Here is a 13,100-nt window from a genome sequence, read left to right on the forward strand (position 1 = left end):
CCTTGTTCTTAACCAAAAAAAAACTGTAAAAACCATCTATCACCTCAGATTTTGTGTACATGGCATGTAATTGTGAAGATATGGCGCAAAATCCTGAAGCACTGTTGCCTTCAAGTAGTATTTGAAATATGGATACAGCTGCCTGCCCAAATTCCCAAAAGAGTCTACTAAATAGTAGATGACTGAACAAGTGGACAATGTGAAGCCACAGCCAAAATCTTAACGGCAAGAGTTAATTTCTGACATAATCTATACAAGAGGTTTTTAAGAGGCAATATTTTGTCAAGTGTTAAAAGATTATATAATTTTACTCTTCTTAGAAAACACCCGTATTCCCAGATATAAATCAGAACTCAAGGATAGCACAACAGCAAGAAAATCTGGTTAGAGAAATGGGCTCTGGTTTATTTCTCTGAAAAAGAGTTGTTTATGGTCACAAACACTGATTGCACAGCAAATTCTTTAAACTTGGTGTTATGGCCTGAAGGCAAACACTAACACAAGTGCAGGTCTTTACAGAGGCCTCGGTAACTTTAACAACATTACTTAGAGGCTTTTCTGTGGATATTTTTTGGGACAAAAAGAAACGGGCACATAAACAGAAAGCCCACTGTGCAGAGTACAGTTTCATAACAGAAAATGCTAAACTGTCTTTTCTGTTTTTAACTCCTGTACTGTACTTTGGGCTTTGAAACTTTCGTGGCCTGAAAAATTCATTATTGCATTTCATTCCTAATCTTCTTAGCATCAGCATATCAACAAAACAATCTTTGTTCCGGATTTTATATGAATCACATATCTTTCCTTTGGTTTCATGACTCGGGGCTATGGCATCTATATCAGCGTGCTTCTTTGCACAGTGAAATGAACAAAAACATAAAGCCTAAAAAATAGTTTGTTTGCGAGAAGTCAGAAGTCATCGATTTAATTGTGGTCAACTGTACTGACCTCAGCTTTTGTATCTCTCAGAAAATGGTATCTACATTCCCCTCTACCCTTTTACCGTTTATCCTTACATACGTATGGTGCATACCGAGTCTGGCTTTCAGAACCTTAAGCAAGGTTCATGTCATGCTTCTGTTACAATCCATGCGCACAGTAATTTGGCCGAGTTTTTCTCTTAAATGCTCACTATTTCACACTGCTCATGTGTTCGTCATTGACACTAGAAGTGGATCGCACTGGGTGATGAAAAAATAGCAACTGAAAAGGCAAGCTGCCAGTCTCCCATATGGTACATTAACTACATGTGTGCCTTGAGCTTGCACTGATATGTGGGAACCTCTGAACAGAGCTGTGAAGTCCCTAAATAGCACATCAGTCGACTCTACTCTCCCTCTTAGTAGGGACTTGTTAGAAAAAGAGATGCATTCCATTTTTGTATGTTACATTTAACTATGATCTGCAAGAGAGCTATTACTCAAATGTTTCAAAAAATTCAAGCAAGTTTTCAGATATTGGCTTGTTGGCCATGTTTTAGTCTGGACTGGCTTAGGGAGAAACCAGGGAGAACAAGCAGTTGATCCAGTGCAAGCTGGTGATAACAAATAGCAAGGCATGGCACCAGTGGAGTTGTAGACATCCAGAGATTAGTGAGCTTTTGAGATCCTATCTGTAGGAGACACTAGGGCCAACAAAAGTCCTTTGAATCAACTGAAATTTATTGATATAGATTCGATCACTTAATCTGGTATGTTATTGTGTGACCGGTTAATCCATCTTAGACTCATTCAAATATCTGGTTGTGGCTTTGTGGGTGCACAAATGTGGTTGTACCTCTGCTCAAAGCTTTTTACGCAGGTTTTATGGCAATTTAGGAAACAGTGCGAGGCACAGATTATAGAAGCTCGATTTTTTTTCTCTGGCAAACTGTTAAAACACAACTTGATTGCTATAAAGCCTTGAGCTTTCAAACACAAAGTGAAAACTGCCAAAAAAACAAAGAGCTAATACGTGATATTTGTATTATTCATGACAAAAAAATTTAATCATTTCAGGAATTCCTATAACTGATTGAACTGGTTTACACCCTCAATTACAGATGGGAATACAATGATTTACATGCCTCATAAACCGATATGTGAAAATGTGTCAAATTGTGAAAGTGAGACATTTTACTGTTTCATGAAAAATGTATGATCACCTCGGAAAAGTTGGAAAGGTAAGAGGAACTCAGAAGAAACAGCTTGAGGAACATGTTACAAGCAATTAGCAAAACTGTGATCAGGTTAGTAACATGAGTGAGTTTAAAAAGAGCACCTTAGAGAGGCAGAGTTTTTCTGAAGCAAAGATGGGCAGAGGTTCAGCACTCTGGACAAGTTGTGGCAAATTGTCGAGCAAATTTACAATCATGTTCCTCAATTTAAAATTGTGAAGACTTTAAATATTCCATCATCTACTGTACAAAACACTATAAAAAGATTTGGAGAATCTCTCTGCAAGAAATATGGCTCAAAATCAATAACGGATTAATCATGGATCCATGTGATCAAACAAAGACATGATTCTGTCATGGAAACACATCCAGAAATCATTATATGTAGAGAGGAGAGGGACCATCTGGTTTGTTATCAGCAGTCAGCTCAAAAACCTGCATCCCTGAAATGAGGGTGCATCAGTGCGTATAGAACTGACAACTTGTACGTCTAAAAAGGCCCCATTAATACTAAAAGGTATCTACAGGCTTTAGAGTTACATATGCTCCAATCCAGATTACATCTTTTTCAGGGAAGGTCTTGCATATTTCAGCAAAATTCATCTACGCCATCTATTATACCAGCATGACTTCAGAGAACACAAATTTGGCTGCTGGACTGACCTGCCTGCAGTCCAGACATTTCACCATTTACATTTTTTTGCTGCTATCAAATTCAAGTTAAAGGTGGGGTAGGGGTTCTTTTTCTGGAGCATCTTTTTACATATTGCTTGAAATACTCTTCACACCCCCATTGCAACCAATTAATTAAAAGTTTTGACACAAAAATGAAAAGTTTTTAGTACAATCTAGGAAAAACACTATCCAATCATACTGAATGGACCGTTAACAATGATTGGATTCTGATGCCGTCTATCAAACTGCAATCTGCTCCTCCCTCCCCCTCCTTCCCCCTGTGCCCGTACCCTGCTCCGTGAACGAATTACGCGTCCAGAAGCTTGGCAGGAAGCTAAACTAGAGCCAGCTTGGCTAGCACCTAGCATTATTAAACGTATAGTTAGCATATACTAAATACTAAATACGGCAACGATCGATGCTTGCTGTCAGAACAGCGCTCGTGCACCTTCGTGCTCGTGCGCGTTCATGTACTATAGAGGAGTGGCTTCGGGGGGAAAGTGAAGAAAAGGGTTGGGACTTTTGACCTGTGTACTGTATTTTCAAAATGCAGCTTCGCTGGACTCAAAATCCAGGATCTCCTACCCTACCTTTAAGCAAATATTTTTCATGAAATAACAAAATGTCTCACTTTTAAGATTTGATCTTTTTTTTTTTTTTCCGCTCCATTGTGAAAGCATGTGGGTTTATGAGATTTGCAAATCATTGAATTCTGTTTTCCTTTACATTTTACAACTATTACATTTAAACTTTACGACTCCTTTGGGCCACAGATGACACAGTTTGCACATTCATTAAGATGTTTATTATTGATTTGCACAGTTTCATATTGGTTTGCACCAATCATATCGGTTTAGTTTCATAGTCATAATTACTTAATTCTGTGAATACATATTTATTTTTATTAATTTTATGATGTATCTCTTCATTTTATTCTATATTTTTGTCGCTATAGTATAACTTGGTTTATGTGTGCTTACTGTTTGCTGCTGCATCAAAAGAATTTCCAGTTGCGGGATTAATAAAGTACTTCGATTTGATTTGATATAACTCTTTTATAGGTTTTTGTTACAGTTTAAGTATATCAAGCTTGCTTGTCGAGAAAGTGTTTGTCAAGTAAGTTTTGATTGTCATCAATGTATTTTGACGCTGAACCAGGAGTAGAACAGCACTTGTTGTCAGCATTGCTAAAAGCACAGATTTTCTTGTGAACAGGAACATGAGTTTGGATGAGGGTGTATGCTTTGCAGGGCTCTCAACAGTTTGACTGTGCTGCAGAGCCTCCTGATCCTCCACAGTCAGAGCCATGTGGCAGACTTCAGCCAGTACTTCCAGAGCTGCTCGCTGACCAGCTTGTACTGCGCCGCTCATGTAGCCACACCACTGGGTGGCTGTCTCTGTGCCTGCCCAGTGGATCCTGTAAATCCAGAAAAAAAAATTGTCACACAAAGCCACACACTAGGATTAAAGTTGCTTTTGTCTTTGCCTTCACATACAGACCAGCATCTTTACAGTCAGATGCATTGGTATCCCTGAATTGTAAGTTAAGAATTTACTATATCTTTAGAAATAAATTCAAATGTACCAATTTTGTGTGAAAACATGTGACAATGTATCAAACCTTAATCAGGAACAACACAAAAACATTTTACTGTATGTAGTGAAATACAAATGCAGTCATAAATTACACGAGGCTAAATTCTTGGCACTCTCTCGGATTTAAATCAGTTTTTCATAAATAAAAATAAAATCTCCTATACTTTCCATTGATCACGTGACAGGATGTCAGCAATGAATAATAGTTTTTTCATATAAATAAAGGGGCTAATTGTTTCCTGTTTCTTTTTCACGTGGGCGAAGCATAAAACAGCTTTATAAAGGCATCTGAAAGGCCAAATGAATTGATTGTCCTATTAAAGAAGAGATTTTTAGTGAATAGATCAGTCATTTTATTGTTAAAAAAATGTAAGCCCAAAAAATAAAAAATAAATAACCTACCAACACCAAGACACGGTGGAGGTACTGTCATACTGTGGGCCTGCACGTGAGGAAAAAAATATATATCTGGAGATCACCGAGACATTTAAAAAAAAAAAAAAAAAAAAAGGGTTTTAACAGGACAACAACCTAAAGCAAACAGCCAGCAGCACAAAATAATGGCTTCATTTGAAAAGTTGGACTTTTCTAAACTGTCAAACGAGTCCAGACTAAAAGTGATACTCTGGAGTAGATTCAACCTGGGGTCATTTGAACCGTGATATCCAGCCAAGTAGCCCACCCGCAGTTTTTTCGATATTGGCTGAACATCAGCTGAGTTACTGAGTTATCCCGAATAGCTTCGTACAAGGGTTAATGGATCCTGGCAGTATCTCCAAAATTACCACACTAAAATCACATGCCATGACACCAAACTTCTACAGTAGTACAAATATGGTCTGTACTCACAAAACGATGCATTTGGAAGTTTGAAAATAGTCCAGGAGTTTATTATTATCAACACAAGCCTGATAGCTTCTCTGCTGCTAAAGCTGCGTCGACGTCACTTCTGGGAGCTGGGAGCTTCAAAGTAAGATGAGGGTTGATCTACTACTGTAGACAACAAAGCAAGGCTGCTCAATTTCTCCATTGATAAAATAATTTCACAACTCTACAACATAAAAATTCATAAAAAAAACATGTAGAATATAGCATTTACTTTGTTGTCTACAGTAGTAGATCAACCCTCATCTTACTTTGAAGCTCCCAGCTCCCTGAAGTGACGTCGACGCAGCTTTAGCAGCAGAAAAGCTATCAGGCTTGTGTTGATAATAATAAACTCCTGGACTATTTTCAAACTTCCAAATGCATCGTTTTGTGAGTACAGACCATATTTGTACTACTGTAGAAGTTTGGTGTCATGGCATGTGATTTTAGTGCGGTAATTTTGGAGATACTGCCAGGGTCCGTCAGCGCTTGTATGAAGCTATTCGGGATAACTCAGTAACTCAGCTGATATTCAGCCAATATCGGAAAAACTGCGGGTGGGCTACTTGGCTGGATGTCACGGTTCAAATGACCCCAGGTTGAATCTACTCCGGAGTATCACTTTAAATCCCACTCAGTGAACTCGAATCTTTGAGCTTGAATGTAAAGTAATGGCAGAAACTACCAGCGGACTGGTTCAATAATCTTTTAGATTGCTACAAGAGAGGTTGTTAATGTTGCCAAAGGTTGTGTAATAATATTCAAACAAATATTAGGCACATGGGCATATGCATATATTTTGAATTTATATTACATTGTTTCACTATTGTGCATTATTGTATTTGTCTTTTGACAGAGGGTATGTTACTAACATATTGCGACCATACAAAATTGATTCATTCACATTTATTTATGCCCTATAGTTTCCTTTAAATTCAGCGGTGCTCATTTTTGTACCAGGTCTGTATAAATGCTGTCTCAATCTATCAACACACATTTGCATTATCGACTTTACAGAGTACACATGTGATGGTGTTCAGCGATAAGATTTCCTGCCTGATACCATTTTAAATTCACCCTTCAGCAAGTTTGTGTTGGCTTAGGGGATCCATGTCTTGCATCTCCATGTTCAACAAATTAGGTTAAGCCTTTTCAGCCCTGCATGGGTTGTTCACTACAGAAAAATGCTGCCATTCATCCCCCTTTTTTCCAGGTCGAGTGACAACATTAGTCCACTTCATGCACAACAGACTTTAATATACTGCTTTAGTCGGACTTGGTAGACTGCCAGACTTTATCATCGGTAAGATTTCAGCTTCGTTAGTACTGACTTTATGAGACTGCTCTGTGTTGTATGAGGTCTTGCAATCAAGTCAAATGAAAATAACTGTGGGGGGAAAAAAAAGCTGGCAGCTGCTGATCCCAGAGCGGGAGGAGACAATGAATTTGAGACAATTCGTGATCTCCGGGTCAGCCTGGCAGCTGGCATTCTGCTGGATCCACGTGGCATAAATTTTATCATCTGCCGTGCCTGTATGGGTCCAGCTGGATCACTCTGTAGACAACTGTATGCAACCCAAAACATGTGCTGCATGCACTGCCAGTGCACAAACTGTGCATAAGTGAGGAAAACAGCGAGAGAGGTTGTATGCAAAAAAAGACTCCACACTTTTATCATTTACTGCATACCTATTAAGCTTCTTTCTGCGCTCTTGGGATAGAACGCTAATCAGAAATCATTCAGGTCTGCATTTCCACACTCCCAGCAATGCCCATATGTATGTTAGACACGTAGACATGGCTGCTTATTCTTATCATTCTTATATAATTCTCTCTTTTTTTTTTAAAGAATAAACTCAACTCTGCAACAGCCAATAGGCTTCCACACTCGGTAAGCACTGATTGGTGTGATTCAGAGTTGAGATGCTGGAACTGTACATGATGGCTACCCTGTGATCAGCTGCAGCTTGTTGTGCATAGCAACTCAATAATGTGTAATTAATGCAATATGTGTTAGATGTTTTCAGAGAATAATGGTTCAAAACATACAACCCATCGTTCTTGGAATCACATCTCTGTGCTGCTAACAACAGGACATTCTTGTGGAGCATTATTCAAAGGATGGTGTGTCTACATGTCCAGACATATGTTATGTATTCACATCACTCTAGCCTCTAGGTTTCTCTGAAATTACACCAGCTCCCACCTCTGTCCACCAATCACAGTAATGGAGAAAGGCTCCCCCCTTAGCACCTGTGCACTGGCCAGCATCCTTGATGTGTTTTCTGAACAAGGAGTTGGGAATGTGAGCAGCAAACAGGTTTCCTCTAGATACCAAATACAGCGTGCTCCAGTGTAGTAAAGCAGGATGCATTAACCAACCCCATAAATGCGAGCTATAAGGAACAGGCTTCAGATGAATACGACACCAGAGTAACCGGGTAAACGAAAGGTCAGCGTGTCCCAAAGCTGTTGTGAGAATGTTGGGAAGCGTGTTCATTTTATGAAATGCCTAATAACAAACTTCATCACTAGAATCTATAATGCCTTGAAGCCTGACTGAGATGTCAACAAGCTTGGTGTTGACATTCACTTTACCCGCCTCAGCTGAGAGGTGGACTGCAAATTAAAGTCTAAATCATTACCCGATGGAGGTTACCTGATGTCATATGGGAACTTTCTTTATTATGCACTAGTATTCGGGTGATTTGTAATAGATTCATTCATATCACTGAAAACAAAAGATATACACATGACAATACAAAGTGAAAAACATGCATCCAGCACGTACGAAAAAACATTTACAAGTAGCAGTGGAGAAGAAAGAAATCAGTAAACCCAACCATGGCAGCATGCGTAACAAAAGGTTGGGAAACAATATAATGAGCTGCAGCATTAAGATGAGAAGACTGAGAGCTTGTCACATGAAAAAGACCATCTTCAAACTGATTGGTGTCCAATTTAAGCCAGTGAGCATACCAGAAGAGTTTACTAAAACTGATCTTCTTACAGCTGGGATAACTTTATGGCTGTATAGATCTCCGGGATAAAATGGAGGCGACTCGCTCAAAAAGTTCCTGGTAAACCACTGATTTATATTTTACGGACCAAAATGTTTTTTTTTTTTTTTTTTTTTATTAACAGGGGTCCTGACTATCTAGTTCAGTTAGACTTTTAGCAAAAAAAAAAACAAAAAAACAGATCTTCAACATTTTCCCGCAAATTGCTGCCACATCTTCATGTAGCCGACATCTTTCGCTTCTTCTCTTTAACCCTGATTAGTCTGGAATATAAATGTCTTCTATTGCTATATCTACTTATAATCGCCTTTTAAAGCGCTTCTTATAACCTGATACCCCATGTGTTGTGTATCCAAATGCGCAGAATAATCTCAGCTATCGCACAGAAAGCGCAAACCAAGAACTTGGTGCCTGCCAACTTTGTGGACCGATAGTTCAGTGAATCTCAAAACCCACCGCATACCGACGGATGTCTTTAATATAAAAAAAATAATAATAATCTATGTAAATTATGTGACTCAATTGCTGGAAAATCAATAAAATGTGCAAAGCCCGCAAATTCTAACTTGGACAGAAGATGGGATGGAAATAAGAAGTAAATTTTCATCGTGTTCAAACTCTGTCCCAGTAAAAGTTGGAGGGATTCTGACTATTTGGGAAAAATGTTAAGTGTAACCTTTCAAAAAGAGACCAAAATTCATCCATTTACTACATGTGATTCTAGAAAAGTTCAGTTTACTTTGGGTATGCGAAGAATATGCATTTCAGACAAATTTCCCCTGAATGGAAAGGTTGTTCATTTGAAGTTGACGTCACTTGCATGGCTTTCCATAAGAATGTGAGGAAAGCAAACAATACAAACAAAAAAGATTTAGTCTTAAAGTCTGTAAAATGGTCTTATTTGATTCCTCCACCTAACTGATATCAGTTTTCAACAAAAACATTTCCATCGCTGGTTCTGAGCTGGTGCTACAGCTATTTGACTCTTAAAAACCAGCAAAGGTTGGGTTTTCCACAGCCAATAAGCCACCATGGAGTCACACTATTATGTCACATTAAATGAAAAAAACGTAGCTGTAAAAACTGTTTAAAAGCTCACCGCTAATTCGACTTACGTCCATGTTGGAGCTCAGCTTTCCATAGTTCTCTCTTGATCTCGGCAGATTTAACTCTCTGTTTTTTTTATAAATGTTTGGTCGCAACATGGTCTGGTCTGGTTGGTTTCTGTCATCCAGCCAGCCAATCCAGATGAAAGCAGTTCAGTACATATCTCCACAGATTGAATGTGTATTCTTGGAGTTTTCTGGCCCACGCTGAACTGAACCGCTCATGTTGAGATGTGTCTGCCACTTGAACCATGTAAAGTACTCGATTCTAGTCTGAGGTGCTGTAGTTTTCATAAAACTCTGCAGTGGAGTGAGACTCGGTCTTCCTGTCCTCTGGAGAGCCATTTCAGTCATACTATTTGTTTTAGCAACTTCACTTAAAGACACATTCAAAGTTGTTGCAATTTTCTTAACTGAGGGGCCATAATATCTTTTATGCCATTTTTACACATGAAAATGTTCATTTTCAGGAGATACTGCAAATAATTTGTACCCGTTTTTACTGCAGTTGCTGTTCACACAGAGCAGGACGCTTTGTGCTGGAGATGTACTCTCCCAGGGAGAGTTGTCGAGGAGAGCACAGGAGGCAATACATGATGCAGAAATTACAGTATGGAAATTGCTGTGTTTTTTTTACAAGATGTTGAGAACAGCAGATGTGTTTAGGCGAGTGCTGCGTGTATCTCTGCATATCCATTATAGCTGAGAGCAAGATGAAAACACCATACAGGAGAGCAGATAAGGCTAACGAACAAGCACACGCACACTCCCGCCCTCGCACACCAGCATTAAATGCTCCGGGACGTTTCCTCACATGTTCATACACCGTCTCACCTACTGATGTTTCGAAGATTTTACAAAAACTCTGGGTGGAAAGTCTTCACAAAAGTCCGGAGTGAATGTTGCAAACATTTACATCCTCACATGTTGGGCTGTAGCAATACACGAATCTCACGATACGATACGATACGATACACAATATTCAGCCAACGATTCGATACGAGTCGATAGACTTACATCATTTTCTGAAAAAAAGGGACAGTAGGATTTGACATGAATCGTCGCTGATTGGACTGGTGGTCCGTCCCTTGAAGCGGAAGGACAACACCGCCAGACAAACAGAAACAAACTTGAGAGCTATGCACTTTATATAACATTTTTAAGAACTAGTTTATCACCATTTTGTAGAATGTGACCCCCTGGCATTGTATTGTATTATATTAATGTTCTGTGTTTTCACTAATTGGAACGTCTGACTTTTCAATAAAGTTTGCTTTAAAACAAATAAATAAATTTTAAAAAAATTTTAAAAAAATTTAAAATCGATACTCATGGCCGAAAAATCAATACTTTATCGGGAAACAAAATATCGATATATATCGCAGTATTGATAAAATTCCTCAGCCCTACTCACATGCCACTGCTCCGGAACATCTCATGAGTGTGTGAAAACTGCTGTATTTTCTTTTCCTAAGTTGACCTGTACTTGACATAAAATGAATCACTACAGCTACTGAACGCATGTTCTCAGAAACAAAGTTCAACGAAGGAACACGGCACACCTTTTCATTGAAAAGGATTCCGAGGTGAGTTTGCAATCAAAGCACAAGGTGCCTACTTTAAGGAATGCAAAACATGAAACATGTTTTTTAACACATGCCATGTTTCCATATGGGTTATTTCATAGTTTAAATGTCCTCTGTGCATTATTTTGACATCTTTTACATTGTAAAACAATTCAGAGTAAAAGTTAACATACTTTTGTCCTTAACAGACATGCAGTATTGAATCATTTTACGCCAGCAATGATATCCAAGTATAATATTGGTGTGTCATTGGTTTAATTGTCCTCTTAGTACTTTAACAGCCAAAATGTGAAATTCATTTAATCAATTATTCAATGTTGTTTTCATAAAAAACTAAAGGAGAGTGTACTGCTATGGGATTGAAGTCAGTCAGTGAAACCAGGAAGGGCAATTGAAGACTCCCTCTGGGCTAGTGGAACATTGTTCTGCCCTTCGCTATAATCAAACTGCCCCGCTTTATTCACTTTCATTACATTTCTAAGTAGGCCGGCTCAAATCATATACTAGCTGATGGACTAAATACTTTTTTTTAAAATTTTATTTTTTTTAAGGTTCCACATCATGCCATTGAGCACAAAAAGAGACTTTAATATTTTTTTTTCTATTCAACTAATGACGAATATAAGCTGTGTGAAAGGAAGAATTGTAGCAACGACAGAGAAACTCAAGGCTGCTTAAGTCTCCTCCATTCTGTTTTTTTCATTAATTATAAATAAGTGAACCCGACTGTCTGGACTTTAACTGAAAAAGAATCCAAAAGATGAAAACATTTCTGTTAGAAATGTGCTGCAGTGCTTGGGCACATTGTTAGCTGACCCAATTTCATCCAAGCTGTGGCTGTCAGACCAAGACCTCACACTGGACTTCATGGGAGTTCATGGCTGACTTAATGACTGCAAGGTGTCCAGGTCCTGAGGCTACAAAACAAGCTCAAATCATCAGCCTTCCACCTCCGTGCTTGACAGTTGATACGAGGGGTTTGTGCTGCTGTGCTTTTTTTCCCAAATGTATTGGTGTGAATTCTGGCCAAACATCTCTATTTTAGTCTCGTCTGTCCTCTCTTTCTTTATTTTCTTTCTGTGACACCCCTGAAAGAATGGTGCTAAATTGCAATAATTGGGTTGTCCTTGTATAAACAGATGATTTGCTCTTGGCTTTGTGTTGTCAAATAAAAATCTCATTGTATGTGTGATTAAGGGTCCTTTCATTCAAATTCTTGGATTCTGTTAGTACTGCATTTTCCCACTATAGTGTATTCACTCGTATTGTATTTATCTTTTTCCATTTATTTTATTTAATCCATTTACTCCATAATACCTCACTGTGTAACTCATTGTAATTATTCCAATCTACCTTTTCATCTACATTTGTATTTATTCACCACCTCACTTTACATGCACATACTCTGCACTTTAACTGCTTGCATTTATTCACTGCTACACTTTACATATGCACATACTCTGCACTTTAACTGCTTTTTTTTGCACTTCTGGTTAGATGCTAAACTGCATTTCGTTGTCTCAGTACCTGTACTCTGTGCAATGACAATAAAGTTGAATCTAATCTAATTCTAAGGATGGAATGAGTCGTTTTTCGTTGAGGATCTGTGGAAGATATCTGTGCAACTATTTTGCAGCTAGTGCCGCTTCATCCCATTAAATGTATGTTTATTTCTTATCTACTTCATGTCACATTGCTAAACATGTGTTGACCACTTAAGGGACCTTAAAAGGGCTTCTTAAATGTTTGATGCATCATATAGACCTGAACATATTCTGTAACCCAGTAGGGCTGATGTTCTTGGCATTGAAAGTGCTGCACTGCAACTTTGTGCAAAGCAGGACGAACTATTTGTGATAATCATTTCTTTCAAAGCTTTGCTGCAAAATATGAGTTGACAAATACACTTTTGATGTTTGGGTACAGACACCGGCCATTGTACTATACGAGACAGAAGAATCTATAAACATGCCGACACTGTCATAGCTAATACCTTCCCCTTAAAAATCTGGAGTTGGACAAACAAGTGTAAAAACTTTAGATGACAGTTTGTGTTCCTATTCCCAGCCATATAATATTTGAGAGCTCGATTAGT

The 13,100-nt window shown here is 38.4% G+C and overlaps 1 protein-coding gene across 1 annotated transcript in view; it reads right to left on the reverse strand.

Annotated features, from left to right (window-relative positions):
- Positions 1-379: 379 nt before the first annotated feature.
- The window catches only part of LOC142373086 (putative flavin-containing monoamine oxidase A), a 52,410-nt gene continuing 39,689 nt past the window's right edge, over positions 380-13,100 (reverse strand). The window contains exon 12 of the mRNA XM_075456154.1: positions 380-4,247. Within this exon, the coding sequence (XP_075312269.1) occupies positions 3,899-4,247 (349 nt within the window). The 3' untranslated portion in view covers positions 380-3,898. The remainder of the gene's footprint in view (positions 4,248-13,100) is intronic.

The sequence above is a fragment of the Odontesthes bonariensis genome, chromosome 22 (assembly GCF_027942865.1).
Source record: "Odontesthes bonariensis isolate fOdoBon6 chromosome 22, fOdoBon6.hap1, whole genome shotgun sequence".
In the NCBI taxonomy this organism is placed as follows: domain Eukaryota; kingdom Metazoa; phylum Chordata; class Actinopteri; order Atheriniformes; family Atherinopsidae; genus Odontesthes; species Odontesthes bonariensis.